The 14,992-nt window shown below is 55.9% G+C and overlaps 2 protein-coding genes across 2 annotated transcripts; one reads left to right on the top strand and one right to left on the bottom strand.

Annotated features, from left to right (window-relative positions):
- Nucleotides 1-1,868: 1,868 nt before the first annotated feature.
- Nucleotides 1,869-8,055, bottom strand: PATL2 (PAT1 homolog 2). The gene is made up of 19 exons (XM_061447394.1): nucleotides 7,907-8,055; nucleotides 7,288-7,390; nucleotides 6,813-7,117; nucleotides 6,589-6,657; nucleotides 6,437-6,502; nucleotides 5,946-6,113; nucleotides 5,747-5,833; nucleotides 5,095-5,249; nucleotides 4,911-4,979; nucleotides 4,685-4,823; nucleotides 4,449-4,569; nucleotides 4,275-4,372; nucleotides 3,877-3,921; nucleotides 3,608-3,741; nucleotides 3,209-3,368; nucleotides 2,735-2,875; nucleotides 2,553-2,650; nucleotides 2,329-2,478; nucleotides 1,869-2,097 (listed from the first exon to the last, which is right to left on the bottom strand). Exons 1-19 carry the CDS (start codon nucleotides 7,928-7,930, stop codon nucleotides 2,058-2,060), a joined length of 2,172 nt encoding a protein of 723 aa, XP_061303378.1. The 5' UTR covers nucleotides 7,931-8,055; the 3' UTR covers nucleotides 1,869-2,057.
- On the top strand, nucleotides 8,009-13,587 carry B2M (beta-2-microglobulin). Its single transcript, XM_061447485.1, has 7 exons — nucleotides 8,009-8,140; nucleotides 9,355-9,499; nucleotides 9,589-9,689; nucleotides 9,818-9,935; nucleotides 10,298-10,576; nucleotides 11,074-11,108; nucleotides 12,654-13,587. The coding sequence occupies exons 1-6, from the start codon at nucleotides 8,009-8,011 to the stop codon at nucleotides 11,085-11,087; spliced, it is 789 nt and encodes a 262-aa protein (XP_061303469.1). The 3' UTR covers nucleotides 11,088-11,108; nucleotides 12,654-13,587.
- Nucleotides 13,588-14,992: the final 1,405 nt, after the last annotated feature.

Genomic DNA, 14,992 nt, shown 5'->3' with positions numbered 1-14,992 from the left:
GACTGCCCCTGGGGCAGGCACGGTGCGGGGTCAGCCCACGCCAAAGGGCGGGTGCCTGTCCGGGGGCAGTGCCAGAGGAGCCGGGCAGGGACCCTGGGCTCCATCGGCTTCGGGGTCAAGGGAAAACCCCGATGCAGATCCCGGACACGGGAGATTTTCCTCCTTTTGTCACAGCCGGTTCCTGCAGCCGAACAGCGAAGTCCACGGAGACCCCCGAGCCTTCCGTGTTGGAGCATTTGGTTTTCCACACGATTACAACCATGTTGCGCGTTCTTCCTCCATCCACACTGCTCTCAGGCGAGGAGCAGCCGCGCTGGCTCCACGCTCTGCCCCGCTGCGAACGGAAAACATGACACATCCTTATCTCGAAGGACGAGCCGATGTCCTCGTCGCTTCCCCCACATCAGCGGGCAGCTGCGAGCGCCCTGCAATCTGAGATCACCTCTGGGCTCGCAGTGCCAAGGTCCACTCTTCCCCTTGCAGGTGGGTCACTGCACAGGGATGCTCCCAGAGTGCCTCACTGGGTTTGAAACTGGGGGTTTCACCCTGATGCCCCCCCCCATCACGCTGTTGAAGTGGATGGCTGGGGGTGTGTAGGGACGAACACAGCTGGCTCAAAGATCAACTTCCCAACAATAAAGCATGAGGAGCAAAGCGGAGAAGGATTTGATCCTGCTGTTGGTAAACCTGATTGTGAAGGCAGAGGCTGTAGGACACAAAGATGAGCAGGAGAGGCATCAGGATGATCTGAAGCCCCTTCCAGTGGGACCTTACACACTTTATGATCAATAGCCTACATGCCAGCTTTAACACAAAGGGCAGGAGCCCCCCCCAGCCCTGCATCACATCTGCAGCATCTCTCACCTCTGCCCAGCTGTATTTAGGCATCTCATTGTTTTTTTGCTCCTCTACCATGTATCTCTGAAACAGAGAGCAGTCTTGACAAGCAACAGAGATAAATCCTCCTGACCCCTCCCTTCTCCTCCCAGCCTCATCCTTGTACTCTGCAGAGTCCCACTGCGCACTAACCTTTGGAGTAGGTTGGTTTAAAAGGAGTAATTTCACCTTCTCTCAACTACAAGGGTTGGAGCTTGGGCAGAGGATAGCTTCCAGAGACAACATTCTGGTGCAAGCCTCTTTTGAATACACACCAGGCTTTGGGTATCAAGTTCAGACCTCTGGATGGACATAGGTGTCCCATATCCCACAGAATCAGGAGAAATCCCACCACAGAGAGAGGCAGGAGCCACAGACATTTCTACAGACATTGTCCCTATTCAGCCCCTCAGCCTGAGATGCAGAAGTGAGGGTGAGCCTGCGGTAGTGATGGTCAGTTAAAGCTCCTGAAGGAAGAGGCTTCAAATCCTGAGCATGAGGATTTCTGCAAGCCTTTCTGATCATGAGGATGTTTGCAAGCCTCTAAGGCTAATTAGTCTGAGCGCTCAGAGAGAAGAGGTGCTTTATCACCCACCCATTTATGTTCAAGATCCCCATAACCTACCCATCTGTGCCCTCCTGAATACATAAGATCCTCCCTTTCCCCTCAGGGCAAGCTCTGAGTCCACCTTCCCCACCACATCCCTTTCCTTCCAGCCCATTCCTCTCCCTGGAGGCTCAATTCCCCTCTGACCCCCCCTAAGCCTTTCTCCTCCACTCCCCCCTTTAATCCTGTCTGGGTCCTCTGTGCATCCCTCCCTGCTTCTCCTTCCCCTTTAATGCACACTCAGATCCCAGGGGACACCTGCAGGACCCCTGTGCTCCCAGGAGGAGCTGCCCACAGGAGCCAAAGGAGCTCATGAATCACCTTTTTATTTGAAGTGTACACAAGTCACTCACCCAGGTGCTCCCACCGCCCCTGTGCAGCCCCCACACCCCCCATGGCTGTGAGGCACAATAAGTTACCCTCATCCCCGTGCTGTGCTCCCCAGCCCTGGGGCAGGTTGGCACCAGCCCTGCCAGTGCCTGGGTCACCCAGTGCCCTGCAACAGGGTAAGTGTTCACTTTGGCATCGGGCCCTGCCCGATCGCATTCCCGGCTCCCTTCCCAGCTCCCAGGGCTCAGCACAACATGGCAGCCTCTGATGGCAGCGAGGAGCACCTACAGGGAAAGAATAGGCTTGGATTGGCAGGTTGTCAACACTCACACTGCCCCAGGGAAGCAGGAGCAAAGACACAAGGATCAGCTCAGCCCACAGAGATCTGGAGACTTGCATCCAACAGGGTCCTCCCCCCACCCCAAGAGAACAAAGCAATGAGCCCCAGTGCTGTCCAATCCTCCTCTCCCAGGGGATGCCCAGCAAAGGCAGGCAGTGTTCCAGGTGGTACTCACTCCATCTTGGCTTCCAGGTGGTGGACAGTCTGCTTGTCCAGGTAGCGGCAGAAGAGCGAGAGAAGGTTGCTGGGCAAGAAGAGAGGCTCCACCAGAGAGGCCTTGGGCACTTGTGACAGCTCCCGGGCAACCAGGAACACCATGTCTGTCCTGGGAACACCAACACGGGGGTGAGCACCCCATGGGATGGGGAGCCCTGGCCCCGCTGCTCACACACCCCTCACCACAGCTCGAAGTCCCCGTTCTGTGGCTCCAGCGGTGTGTCGGAGGACAGCAGCCTCTCGCCATGGCTCAGCAGGGAGTAGAGCAAGGAGATCCCAAACTGCAGGGAAGCACCAGGAGTCACAACCAGCAGCAGCACCCCATAGACACCACATAAGGCTCTGCCTACCGCAGGGCAACATACCTGGTTCTTCAAGGCCATGGTGATGGGGAGCTCAGTGGACTCAGGGAGGGGCCTGCTCATCTCCTGCAGGACCTCAATGAGTTTACTGAAGGTCATCCTGCCCACCACCTTGTTCAGCGGGCTGTAGAGCAGGGGGAGAGACTGCACAGGGCAGAGGGGAGAGCAGGGATCTGAGACCCTTTGACCTGGCACAGCCACAGCCCCATCCCAACACCCAGGAGGGACACAAAGGCCAACACCACACCTCCCCCCGAGTGGAGAACTGCCACCACCACCACTGCTTTACCCCATTCTTAGAGACCCTTCTCCTCCACAGGGAAGGAAGGTAGTTCCCATCTCATGTCAACCCTGCCAGCTGCCTGGCCATGCTGGAACCCAGCAAGATGTGCTCCCTACTGCCCAGGGTGCCCCTGCAGCAGGAGTAGACAGGAAGGAGACAGCCTGGGATGCCCCAGCCCTGCTGGAGGTGCTTGCCTCGTCCAACACATCCTTCTTTATGAGGAAGGGCAGGTGGTGGGTGATGGTTAACAGGATCTTCTCTGCTTGCTCCGGGCTCAGGTGGGGCAGGAGCCGGGCCATGAGCTTCTTGCCCTTCTGCACACACAGGAGTTGTAGAAATTCATCCTCTGCCTCCCTGGGGATGAAGGCTCCATTGGCACAGATCCCAAGGGACCCATAGCATCTCTGTCTATCCAGAAGGACCAGCATCAGCTCCAATAGAGGATGAAGCTCATAGGAATGGTCAGCACAGGCCACAGTGACACACAGAGGTCAAGTTCCAACCTTTCCCATCACCCAGAACTACTCATCCTTGACCATCTGAGCCCAGCGAGGGCCAGGACATGGTGCCCTCTTTCCAAAGCACAAACTCACTCCTCACTGCTGCAAGCCCTGATTTTCAAGGCTTGGTAGATACGCTCTGCTTCTTGGCTCTTCTGCTCCTGCTCCTCCGCAGCCAGAGACATCTTCCGCTGCATCTCCTCCACTTCCAGCAGCTGCAGGAAGAGCTAGAAGAATGGTACAGGGTAAAGGGGGCAGCTCAGAGCATCTTCTCACAACTGGGACCTCTGCCAGGTAGACATCCCCTCGCAGAGCTGTTTGGTGGATGAGAACAGAGTCTGCTCCACTCGTGGCTCACTCACCTTCTCGATCTTGTGCAGTGCCCGAAGACGGTGGCTCCCCGTAGCCTTCAGGAGGGGAAAAAGGAAGGCACAACAGTTACAGCCAGCACCGGACACTGCTGCCAGCAGAGCATGGGGCCAGCTGCTCCCTGGGAATCGGAGGCAGCTTCAGGACATGGGGCAATCAATCCCACAGGGAGGCCACAGCCAGCTCTGGCTGCCCGGAGCCCCATCCCACCCCTGTTGATGGCGACAAGCTGCCACCACTGCTCCACCCATATGCCCCATTCCACAGTGTGGGGCAGCACCCAGGCTTGGCCACAGCAGCTCCTAAAGCTCCTGCTAAAGCTGCTCCAGGGCCCAGGGAAAGCTCAGGGCGGCATCCAGAGCAGCCACCAGACTGGCCTCCCCTCACCTACCTCCTCCACCAGGGCATGGTGCACCGCGTCGATGGCCCGGCGCGGGCTGTAGCAGGTGGACACAGCGACCTGGCCCAGCGAGCCCGCGATGCGCACCACTGGAAGCAAGGGGACACGGTGAGACCACGGCGCACAGCCCCTCGCCGGGCTCCCACGGCTCCCGCAGCCCCTCACCGGAGTTGTAGGTCTCCACCTTCTGGATGAACGGCGTGACCAGCTTCGGCGGCTCCTGCCGGTTGCGGCCCCCGAGCAGCTCCTCCTCCGCCTGCCGGTGCTCCAGGCGGTGGTAGTACATCTGTAACAACAGGCGTAGCCTGGAGGGGCGGCACCACAAGCTCTGGCACTCCCCAAAGAGATGACACCCCAGCCCCCAGGAGAATAAGCCACCGGTGCTGCCAGCAGGAGCTCACCTGGTAGTAGTAATCATCATCCATGTTCTCGCTCTGCAGCTGGATCATCTCCACCTTGATGACCCAGTCCTTCTCCTTGGAGGTCATCAGCCCAGCATTAGAGTCCACTTTAGGAGACCACAGCTTCTTGGAGGAGATGCTAGCACAGGGAAGTCCACAGCCTGCTGTGACCACCCAGAGCCACCCCCCCCACCACCACCACACAGGTCCCCAGGGACACCCTCACCTCTGCTGCTGCCGCTGGGTCAGGATGCGCTGGTGCTGTGGGTGCAGCTGGGTCAGACGGTTGGGCACACTGCAGGGGAGACCAGCCGGGGGTCAGGGGCTCAGCCCAGAGAGGGAGAACATCCCCAGCTGTGCTGGGGGTCTCCTGCAGTCGAATCCAAACACCCCACACATTACCCCATTACCTGAGGTTCAGCTGGCCACTGGCTGATGGACTGAAGAAGAGAGCAGGGTCCAAAGAGGGAGACATGGGACCAAAGTGCATGGCAAGAGGCCGTGGTGGGTGGCTGATGTTGGGTGACATAGGCTGGAAAGGGGCTGCAGCTGTGTACCCTGTGGTCTGGAAAGGGAAAGAGAATTGACCAGATTACTGAGCCTTCTCCTCTAAGGGCCCTGGAGAGGTGTGGGGGGTCCATGCTAGCTTCTGGCTCCCTGTCATGCAGGGTCCATCCTCTCCCTGCACAGAGGGGACGCATGGGGCACCATGGCAAGGTGATACCTGCACCAGAATGCTACCACTACAGTGAGCAAGGTGAGGGGACCCATCTGTCACTGGGGATTGTATGCCCCAGGTCCATCACCAGTGCTGCAGCATGACACCAAGTGCACCACCATGCCCAGTGCGGGTCCTGTGGGGACATCAGGGCAAATAGATTTGTGAAGCAATGACTACACCAGCAGCTCCACCTTCCCAACTATCCAGACACCAGAGATAGGTGCCCAGGAGCTGCAAAGCCTGCTGTGGATGGCAGAGCTTTGGAGACCCTGCCCCAACCTCTTGCTGCTCCAGGGCCACCTCAGAGGGGACACACAGGGGCTCAGAGGCCACTGCATCACCTGGTTGGAAGTGAAGAGCAGAGGGGATCTTCGAGGCGGCACAAAGGGCCGAGGGGAGCGCTGGGAGCGAGGCACCAGAGGCGACTGCTGCAGGGCAGGAGACAGGAGGGATCACTGGGACAAGCCTGTCCTCAAGGCTGCACTTCTGGGGAGGGGAGGGTAGAGAAAGGGGGGTGCAAGAGTCCCCCAAACCCGTTACCTGTTGGAGAAACCGCTGTGGGAAGGACTTGGGGGACACCAGCCTTATATCAGAGCGCTTGAGCTGCTGAGAGCCCCCATAGCCCCTCTGCACTGGGGAGCCGAGGAAGTCAAGAGCCACATTGCCGGATGGTGGGGGCATCTCCAGGACCTGGACAATGGCTTTATCCTGCAGGGAGGAGGCAGCAGGAGGTGGGAACGGGGCCCAGCTGGGATGAGTTTAGCACTCCCAACACCAGACCATGCACCAGCCAGGCTCCAAACCTGGCAGCCTGCAACACCAGGGACACCCAAACTCAACACCTTTAGTCTCCAAGCCAGGTTCTGCTTCAGGTGGTCACTTCTGCCCACAGCCTTAGCACCCAAGAGACACATCTGTGCACCTCCAGTCTGACAAGAAGACTTTAGAGGTCCCCTGATCACCCCAAAGTGCCTGCATGACCCTCAGCCCAGGGTGCCAGGGGGTCCTCAGCTGCTCCCCAAGGTACCCACCTCCAGCATGTTAGGAGGGGGGACACTGCCAGGGTGGGAGCCCCACACTTTGGGATCCATGGCCAGCTGAAAGACAGGGAGATGGTCAGCACAGGGGAGGAGGACACAGGAGAGGAGCAGCCTCATCACGGGATAGGAGGGGACATTTTTACCACATCCTCTTTGCCAAAGTCTGCCCAGCAAGCACCAATCCTGCTGTCCAGCACCGCCGAGTCCTGGCTCTGCAAGCAAAGAAGTCAACCTGTGCTCAGCCCTGGTGGGTTTCTTCCCTTGGACACAGACCAAGCTACCCTCAGTGCCCTCTGTGGGGCAGGACCCCCACATGTGGGGATGGAAGGGGAGCAGTGAGTCCCCTCCCTCTCCATTCATGCATCACCTCCAGCGTGGGTTTGCTCGGCACAACTGTCATCACTGCTGGGTCTCCCAGGTCACTGGGCTCCTCGCAGGGCTCCTGGTCTTCCTCCTGATCCTCAGTGTCCAGCTCTTCCTGCTCCTCCAACTCGGAGCCAACCTGTTCCATCTCCAGCTCCACCCCACCTTCCTCCTGGGGCTCTTCCAGCTCCTCCAGCTGCCCAGTTGCTTCAGGTCCCAGTTTCTCCTCTGCCACTGCTTTGGCCAGCTCAGGGCTTATCTCTGGAGGCATTGGGAGTTTTGAGGCATCCTCTTCAGTAGAGTCTCCGTCTTGGAGAGGATAAGCAGAGCACATCAGGGTGGGTGAGAGCCTAGGCAGTGCCCACTACGGTCCCTGCTCCCAGACAGGCAGGAACCTTCTTCACCCCACCACCTCCATCTTCCTCACCTCATTGGGTGCTGCCTGGTCTCCCTACCACTAGGGCACCCCGGGATCTTACCTATCCCAAAAGTCATTTCATTGTACAGGTCAAGCTCTTCATCCTCCTCAGCCATCTCCTCCAGCAGAGGTGCATCTTCCACCAGCAGGTAGTCCTCAATGATCTGCAGTTGAAAGCAGCAGTATCTCTGCTAAGGGAGAGGTAACCCTAATGTGCTCCCAAAGTGGGAGGCACCCAACCTCACCCCTCACCCCACGGGGGGGCCAGGCAGACCCCAGGGCTCACGGCAGCCCTGAAGCTGGACAGGGAAAGAGCGGGAGACACTGCACTACCAGAGAAGGCTCGGCACAGGGTAGGAGCCTACTGAAGCCTGTCAGGACCAGGGCTGCTGCTGCCCGGAGGTGACACCACCACCACAGGGGATGCCACCATGGAACAGCACCAGTGCTTTAGTGCTGAAGGACACCATTAGGCTCCAGAGTGAACACCCTCCTACCGGGGCACGAACAGCACCCGGGCACAGGGAAGGGAAGGGCACCCCACCAGCACCGACCACTCCGGGGAAAGCCGGCCCCGGGGGACGCGGCACCCGAGAGGGCGTGACCCAGGGGAGCGGGAAGGGAAGGGAAGCGGCCCGGGGACGGAGCATCGCGCCCGGCGGAGCGGGGCGGGCACTCACAACCGGCTCGCCGCCCTCCGCCATGCCTCTACGAGGCCGGGCTGCCCTCGCCACCGCCTTTTAGGGAGGAGAGCGGCACCTCGCCTGCACCTGCTGTACAGCATGGCGGCGCACACCTGTGTCCCGCGCCTGCGCACTCTTCTCGCCACGCCCCCCTCGACTAGGCCACGCCTCCCTCGGTTCATCCCCGCCCTCCCAGCTGGGCCCGTCGCCGGCGCGACGCGCTGGGGTGCGGTGAGGGTCCCGCCTGAGAACCGGGGAGTAACCTGCGAACACCGGCCTCTAACGGGATGGGCGACGGCCCAGGCCGGCTCCTTCCACTGCGGCCGTCTCTCCCTGTGGTGGAACGGCCGTTCAAAACCGGAGCGATGAGGCCGGTCTGGTGGAAGGCGTGACTTGGAGATCTATAGCAGCAGGGGAGCAAAACAAAGGTGAAGATCCTGTAAGCCTTGGTTGTCAGGCCTCACCTACTGCTTAAATATTTATGTCTAAATAGCCTTAAAAGAGGAACATTTGGCTGTTCTGACAAAACCAGCATGGCCTTTTAGAAACATCACTTGGAAGAAACCGATGGTTCAGCTTCTTTTCACAGGGAAAGTCTGCTGGGTGTTGCTGGTCCCAGCATCTCCAGGGGTTCCCATCCCAAAGGGGTGTCAGTGCAGAGGAAGGATATATGTCCTGCAGTCTTTTGTAATTACCCCTCCCTGAGCCAAGGGGATGGCTCACCTGAGCAGATCAGACTGGCCTGTGGGTCCGTGTTAGGGAGCCCCGTTTCAGCTCAGCTCTCAACACAGCTGCTGGGGCTTATTTCTGCCAGAGCCCCGAGATCCCTGATGAAGCTCTGGTGGCAGCTGCATCGCCTTATCCCGCACTGAAAACACTCAATGGCAGTTGTGAGGCTGCCAGCGTTGCTTGTCAGAGAGCCAGCAAACCCAGCAAGAGCTCACCTGGTCTGGTGGGGACTGATAACGAGCCTTTGCAGGTTTTGTCTCTACTGATTTACCTTCTGTCTTTGGGTGGGGGATGTTCTCCCTGCATGCTTTATCGATTTAACTTGGGGAATGCCCTGATATTGCTGTTTTCTCCCCAGTCGTTGAGATTTTCCATTCTCTCTTTTTTTTTTTAATATTTTTAATACTTATGCAGCAAGGCAGGAGACAAGATACATGGATCTGCTTGCCATTTTGAAACAGCAACTCTAAACATAACCTGTGACCCGTAGGACCACAAGCAGACAAGCTTCTAGGTGTATAAAATACCTACGTGCCATTTAATACTGGCTCATTTCACTGTTTTGGCCTTATTTTCTTGATGTTGCTCTACTACTGTCCTCCGAGCAGTGTTGCAGGGCCACCTGGAGGCGTTCCTAGGCTTCTGGAGGAGGCAGCAGAAAACCCGGTTCTTTGCCCTTTGGGTCCTTGTGTTTGGTACCATGTTGTGATTGACAGAGTTCATCTGCCATCCTGCAGCTGCTGGACAACAGCTCCCGCACAGGTAAAGAGAACAAACCCGGGTTGAGAAGGGAAGACGGCCGGGCTCTGCCGGTGCGGGCTGTCGATGCGATACCAGCCCTGGCTGCAACATCTGCACGAGGTGGTTTTACCCCCGTGTGGTGAGGGGCAGGAGCTGGGTGCGCACCTCCCAGTGCCTTGGCTGGCTCCCGGGGGTGCTCCTGACCGCAGGTGCCCAGCTCCGCGCCCGGGCTCGGCTGGTGCTCGGTGCCCCCATCGTCCTCGAAGCCTTCATCCCCGAGGCAGGGGCAGGCCCCTGGGCGGAAGCGAAAGTAAGTGAAAGCGAAAGTGAAAGCGAAAGCGGCGATGGCCGCAGTGCGCAGGCGCGGTGGCTTGCAGAACCTCTCCTCTGCCGGTCTGCCTAGGGACTGGTGACGCTCGGGCCGCGGCTCTCTAAAAGGCGGGGAGCGAGAAGCGCTGGGAACTGCGCAGAGCCGTGCCCATGGGGCTGCCCGGAGCCATGCGGGGTCTGATCCTGATCGTGCTCCTGGTCTTGGTCGCGCTGGGGGAGGCGGACGGTGAGTGCCTGGGGCTGGGTGAGGGGCACGGTACCGATTACCGCGGGCGGGCAGGAGCTTCTCTAAGCGGGCAGAGGGGAGACTGAGATGAGCTCTTAGGCAGAAGCTCTTCCCTGTGAGGGTGCTGAGGCGCTGGCACAGGGTGCCCAGAGAAGCTGTGGCTGCCCCATTCCTGGCAGTGTTCAAGGCCAGGTTGGACACAGGGGCTTGGAGCAAGCTGCTATAGTGGAAGGGGTCCCTGCCCGTGGCAGGGGTTGGACTGGATGAGCTTTGAGGTCCCTTCCAACCCAAACCACTCTGTGGTTCTCCTTGGTGGTGCGTGCTGCAGTCCTGCTTTTCACTGCCCCCTTTCTCTCCTCCAGAGGCACCAAAAGTGGATGTGTACTCCCGTGATCTTGTCACTATGGGAAAAGAAAACACCCTCAACTGTTTTGTGAGCGGTTTCCACCCTCCGAAGATTGAAATCTCCCTCCTCAAAAATGGGAAGCCCATGAACAACGTGAAGTACACAGACTTGTCCTTCGATGACAAGTGGCACTTCCAGCGCCTGGTGTATGCACCCTTCACCCCCCAGAAGGGTGACATCTACCTTTGCAGGGTGGCCCATTCTACCTTCAGGGAGCCACAGGATTTCCAGTGGGGTATGGTGTGCCTTCCTTCTCAAGCTTTGCCATCGTTTGTGTGCAGGAGCCAGAGCTTGTTAATTTATAACCACGGGGGAACAGTGCTGTAATGGGGTATTGAAGGTCTTGTGCTGTTGATGAAAAACAAACTTGTTTTCATCTGTGCTGCTCAAAGGGTGGTGTACACGTACCCAGGGAAGAATTCCTTAGTAGCAGATGGAGAAGCCTTGGTATTATCTCTAGGTATTTGGTACAACAGCCTTAGCAGAGCACTCTAACCTCTTTCTGGGTGAATTTGCCTGGAAAAAGGTGGGTTGTGCAGCAAGTTTTGGTTTTATATTTGGTGACTGTAAGGAAGGATATAGCGGTGGGGACTGGTGGTGGTGGCCCAGCCTGACAGCCAGCACACAGATAAGAAGCAGCAGCTCTCTGGTTTCTGCACTGTGGGCTTGTGGTGACAGGGGACACAGGGTGCTCTACCTCAAAGCCTAATGCTCTGCCCTTCTTTTTTGCAGAGGCAGACTTCTAAGCTATGCCTGGAATAACTGAGGTGAGTTGTGCTGATGATCTGTGCTGTCCTGATAAGGGGAACACATGCCCCTTTCTGCAGGGGGGAATGTGTAGCTTGCAGAGTTGAGGAAGAAAAGCAATCGCCCCCCAAAACCACAAAATATATTATGTTCCTGCTGACTGGGAGTGGGGTTGTTCCCACACCTTTTCTACCTGCTATTTTGGCCAGTTCTCAGCCATGCTTTGCCTACAAGAGTGTCCCTGGCCCAAAAGAAAGGAACCCCACTGGAGCAAAACTTCCCCATGTCTTTTTGGTGTGTGCCAGATATCGTTTGGACAGTTGTTGCATGTCCTCTCGTGCTTCCCACACCCTGCCGTGCTCTCCTCGGATTGGTGAGGAGGAAGTTGAGTGTTCAAAGCCAAGTCGGACAGAGCTAGTGTGAGGTGTCCCTGCCCATGTCAGTGGGTTGGAGCGACATGATTTTAAGGTCCTTTCCAACCCAAACCATTCTGTGTTCTATGATATTTGGAAATCCCCACAGCTTGGGGAAAGGCAGGCAGGTTCCCCCTGTGGCAGGCAGCGTGTCAGCTTGGTAACATGGGATCGATGAGGCACAAGTCGGTGCCTTGCTGCCAGATCAGGAGCAGTCTTGGTTTTATTCACTGCTGTGTCTGAGGGCTCCAGGTGCTTCAAACTACATGGCTATAACTAATCTGGATTTAGCAGTCTGGTAAATAATGGTTTCACCCTTGATAGTGAAAGAGAAACTAAAGCTTTGTTGCCTGGCTGACGTGGCTGCAATGCTGGCTGGAACGCCCTAGTTGTGTACCCTGATAGAGCCCAGAGAAGCCTCGGCAAGACCTCTGTGAAATGCCCTAACTTGATACCAGAAGATGCTACTGATGAGCTTTTAGGCTGAGATGGAATCTTGAGTCAAATTAGCTTTGTAAATGCCCTGGACATTTCTTCTTGGGAAGATGTAGATGGACCAGAGTCCTTTACTTCTTGCTGCCCCTTTTAAAGCTCTCCAGTCCTTCTTTGCCGTAGAGCACCAAAGGCTAGGAGGGGTGTCAGGCTCTCAGGGAGAAAATGAAGGTGAGTTGACCATCTTTCTAGTCGGGACAACAGAAGATAAGCTTTTAGTTTACATCAGAAAAGCAAATATTGTGGGATATTGAGGAAAGGCTCAGGAGATCAGCAGCTTTAGTGGGATGTCAGCTTGAGGGTCACCCATGGTGAAGGTTGCCAGGCTTGGTTGGAGGTTGGACCCTGGTGACTTGGCTAGAGTCTGGGGACTTACTGAGCTGGTGTGGAGTTGTTGGGAGCTGATAAAGAGAGAATATCCCTGCAGCTGGTGCTTGGTGTGGAGCAGGGATCATCTTGGTAGAGGGTTGCTTGTTGAACTCTGAACCCCCCACCAAGGGGGGGAGGGGAAAAACAGTTCCTGCTAGATCTGTAGCTAAATAAAACTGGACAGTGGGAGTCTGCAGTTGGAGTTCCCCTGTGGAAAACGCTCTTATGTTCTCCTGAAATAATTTGGTGAAGGTGTGAACAGAGTGACTGATGTCAACCTCCCCCATGCAGGTCTGAAAAGTTCCGCCTTGCAAGTCCAGATCTCTTTGGAACTTCTGTCCTTTCTGCACATCTCACTTGTGGATCTGATGAAAATTAGCCATCAGCTTCATTGCAGAAGAATTTTCTTTAATAAAGCTTATAATGTCATTTACCCAGAGCACTATAGGCGATAGGCCTGCTTTTTGAGCACAGAGCTATAAAAGTCTGTATTACTGATTAAAAATCAGTCCAAGTTCTTCAGTGCTCTGAGTTGCACAGGATTTTTATCTCAATAAAATTGGATGACTTCAGTAGGGTCTCTTGAAAAAGAAAGAAGAATGAAAGTTTTATGTGGGATCTGCCTGAGCACAGCCTCCTGTGTGGCTCTGAAGGGAAAGCATCAAGCCAAAGATAAAAGGGAAAAAGTAACTCTGGGGACACTGGGTCTGGTCTTAAAGCTGTGTGAGAGGAAAGGGAGGGATGGGCAGGATGTGGTGCCCACTTCAAGGGGGAGAGCTCCAGCTGATGCCTCTTGGGAGTGTGTGTGCTGTAAAGCTGAGCTGAGGGGAAGGTGATGTGTGTGTCAGTGACTTTCATTTCTGGTTTTCTCTTCCGTGAGTGGTTGACCCCATGGAGAAGTCCTGTTGGGGACGGTCTTTTGTACTGTGGGGGTTTGATGGTAGTAGTCCAAAATGGTGCTACTTTGTAATGTTCATCAGACTGCTTTTGTTCTATGGAGAAATGAATAGGATTGCTGGATGAGCGTTGGATCAAAGAGGATCTCATCAGTGAACATGTATGTGAACAAGGATTCCTGGCAACCCAGTGGGTGTGATTTAGCACGTCTCTTCTTGGGTATATTAAGATTTGCTTTGGCTGTGTTGTAATGCACTTGAGATTTAGGCTTGTTTTGCAGCTTTTGCCATTATAACCACAATTCTATTAAAGACTGGGAAAATCCAAACTGTTGCAGTTCCATTTGGAGGTTGCTGGGGTGTGTATGGGGACTGATCCTTTTGTGCTCATTGGAGGAGGGTTCAAACAGGAGAAGTGGGGATGTCCTGGCTGGGTGATCATGCAAAAGCCTCATCATCCAGCATAGGGCAGCAGGACTTACTGGAGCCACCGCACAGCTCAGCCTGTGACACCGGCCAGGGACTGCAGCAGCCCCAACACTGCTCCCTCTGTGGTAGAGGATGGTCTTAGAAGGACGAAGAGATTTAGACCCCAGCAGAGCAGCACTGCCTGCTGTGAGAGCCTGAAGTGGCCTGAGCTGTGGACCATGTCCTGGCCTCCTCTGTTCAAAACCCATGTAGATGAGGCCCTCAGTGCCACGGGTTAGTGGTGGACTTGGCAGTCCTGGGGTAAAGGTTGGACTTGGTGGTCTTAAAGGCCTTTTCCAACCCAGCTGATTCTATGAAGAGCCACCAAACTGCCTACAACTGCCTCAGCTTCACCTTTACCCTCAAGAGCACCAGGGAGTAACAACTGGATGCATCATGCCAATAGGGAAGTCTCTGCCCTGATTGCATCTGTGGGGTTTTTCTGGGCTTACTTAGGAAGTATTTTGATGGTTTAATCAGAAATGCCCCCCTCTGCAGGAGAGCAGCGCAGGGCAAGCCAGTGGCTGGCTCACGTGCATTAACACTGGCATTGCAGGACCACAGCTAAAACCTCCGCTGTTTTATCAGGCACCCTTGGGGGTACCTGGGTTGCAGCTGTGCTGCTGCTGGCTTTTAGTGAGCGTTGTCTGGGGGTGGAGCTGCTGAGGGATCAGGTTTGAAGTACAAAACAAGCCTCATTTGTGCTTTGTGGGGTAAAACCAATTTTACTGCAAGGAAACTATTTCTGAGTAACCCAAGCACAAAGAGAACAACTTCTAGGGGAACTTTTTGGAAGGCCGATTTCTTCAGTGCCACGTCTCCCGGGTTTTATGCTTCACCAGTTCCCGTGTGGAAGGAACAAAACCTGACGGGATGAGTGCAAGAGGAGGGGAAAGTCATTCAAGACACACGACTGAGCACAGATGTCCTCCAAGAGAAGTGCAACCAAGTGAAAGAGCCAGGACACATCCAGTCAGGGCTCCCACCATCACGGAGCAGTTAGACGTGGCCTAACTCTTCTTACCTCTTCCCCTTCCATTTGCCAGCATTGCCAAGTCCTTCGCGCACGGGAAGGAGCGCGCAAGCAGAAATAATCCTCCAGTTTGTGTAAAAACTGCATTAACAATCGGCAAGAACCAAAGAGCAGGGGCTCTGTGCTCAGCTCTGCGACACCCAGCGCCTTCTGGGCCACGCTCACTGTCAGGATGGGGGCACGGACCCAGAGGTGGAGTGCAAGCTGGATCGTTTATTGCAAAGACTACACGA

Source organism: Pezoporus flaviventris, unplaced genomic scaffold (assembly GCF_033815535.1).
Source record: "Pezoporus flaviventris isolate CSIRO_AGI_PZ_B2104156 unplaced genomic scaffold, CSIRO_AGI_Pfla_v1 ptg000006l, whole genome shotgun sequence".
NCBI lineage: Eukaryota > Metazoa > Chordata > Aves > Psittaciformes > Psittacidae > Pezoporus > Pezoporus flaviventris.
Note: the sequence above shows the minus strand (reverse complement) of the source record. Positions and strands in the feature narration are given on the sequence as shown.

Bases quoted from the DNA above. Each gene is read 5' to 3' on its own strand.
- B2M (XM_061447485.1), top strand. From the start codon at position 8,009: ATGGCGGCGCACACCTGTGTCCCGCGCCTGCGCACTCTTCTCGCCACG. The intron at 8,141-9,354 runs GTGAGGGTCCCG...TGTGATTGACAG, and splicing joins GCGCGACGCGCTGGGGTGCG to AGTTCATCTGCCATCCTGCA. The intron at 9,690-9,817 runs GTAAGTGAAAGC...GCTCTCTAAAAG, and splicing joins GCCCCTGGGCGGAAGCGAAA to GCGGGGAGCGAGAAGCGCTG.
- PATL2 (XM_061447394.1), bottom strand. From the start codon at position 7,930: ATGGCGGAGGGCGGCGAGCCGGTT. The intron at 4,980-5,094 runs GTAATGGGGTAA...TCTCCCCTGCAG, and splicing joins AGTGGCCAGCTGAACCTCAG to TGTGCCCAACCGTCTGACCC. The intron at 4,570-4,684 runs GTGAGCTCCTGC...CTGTTGTTACAG, and splicing joins ATGATGATTACTACTACCAG to ATGTACTACCACCGCCTGGA.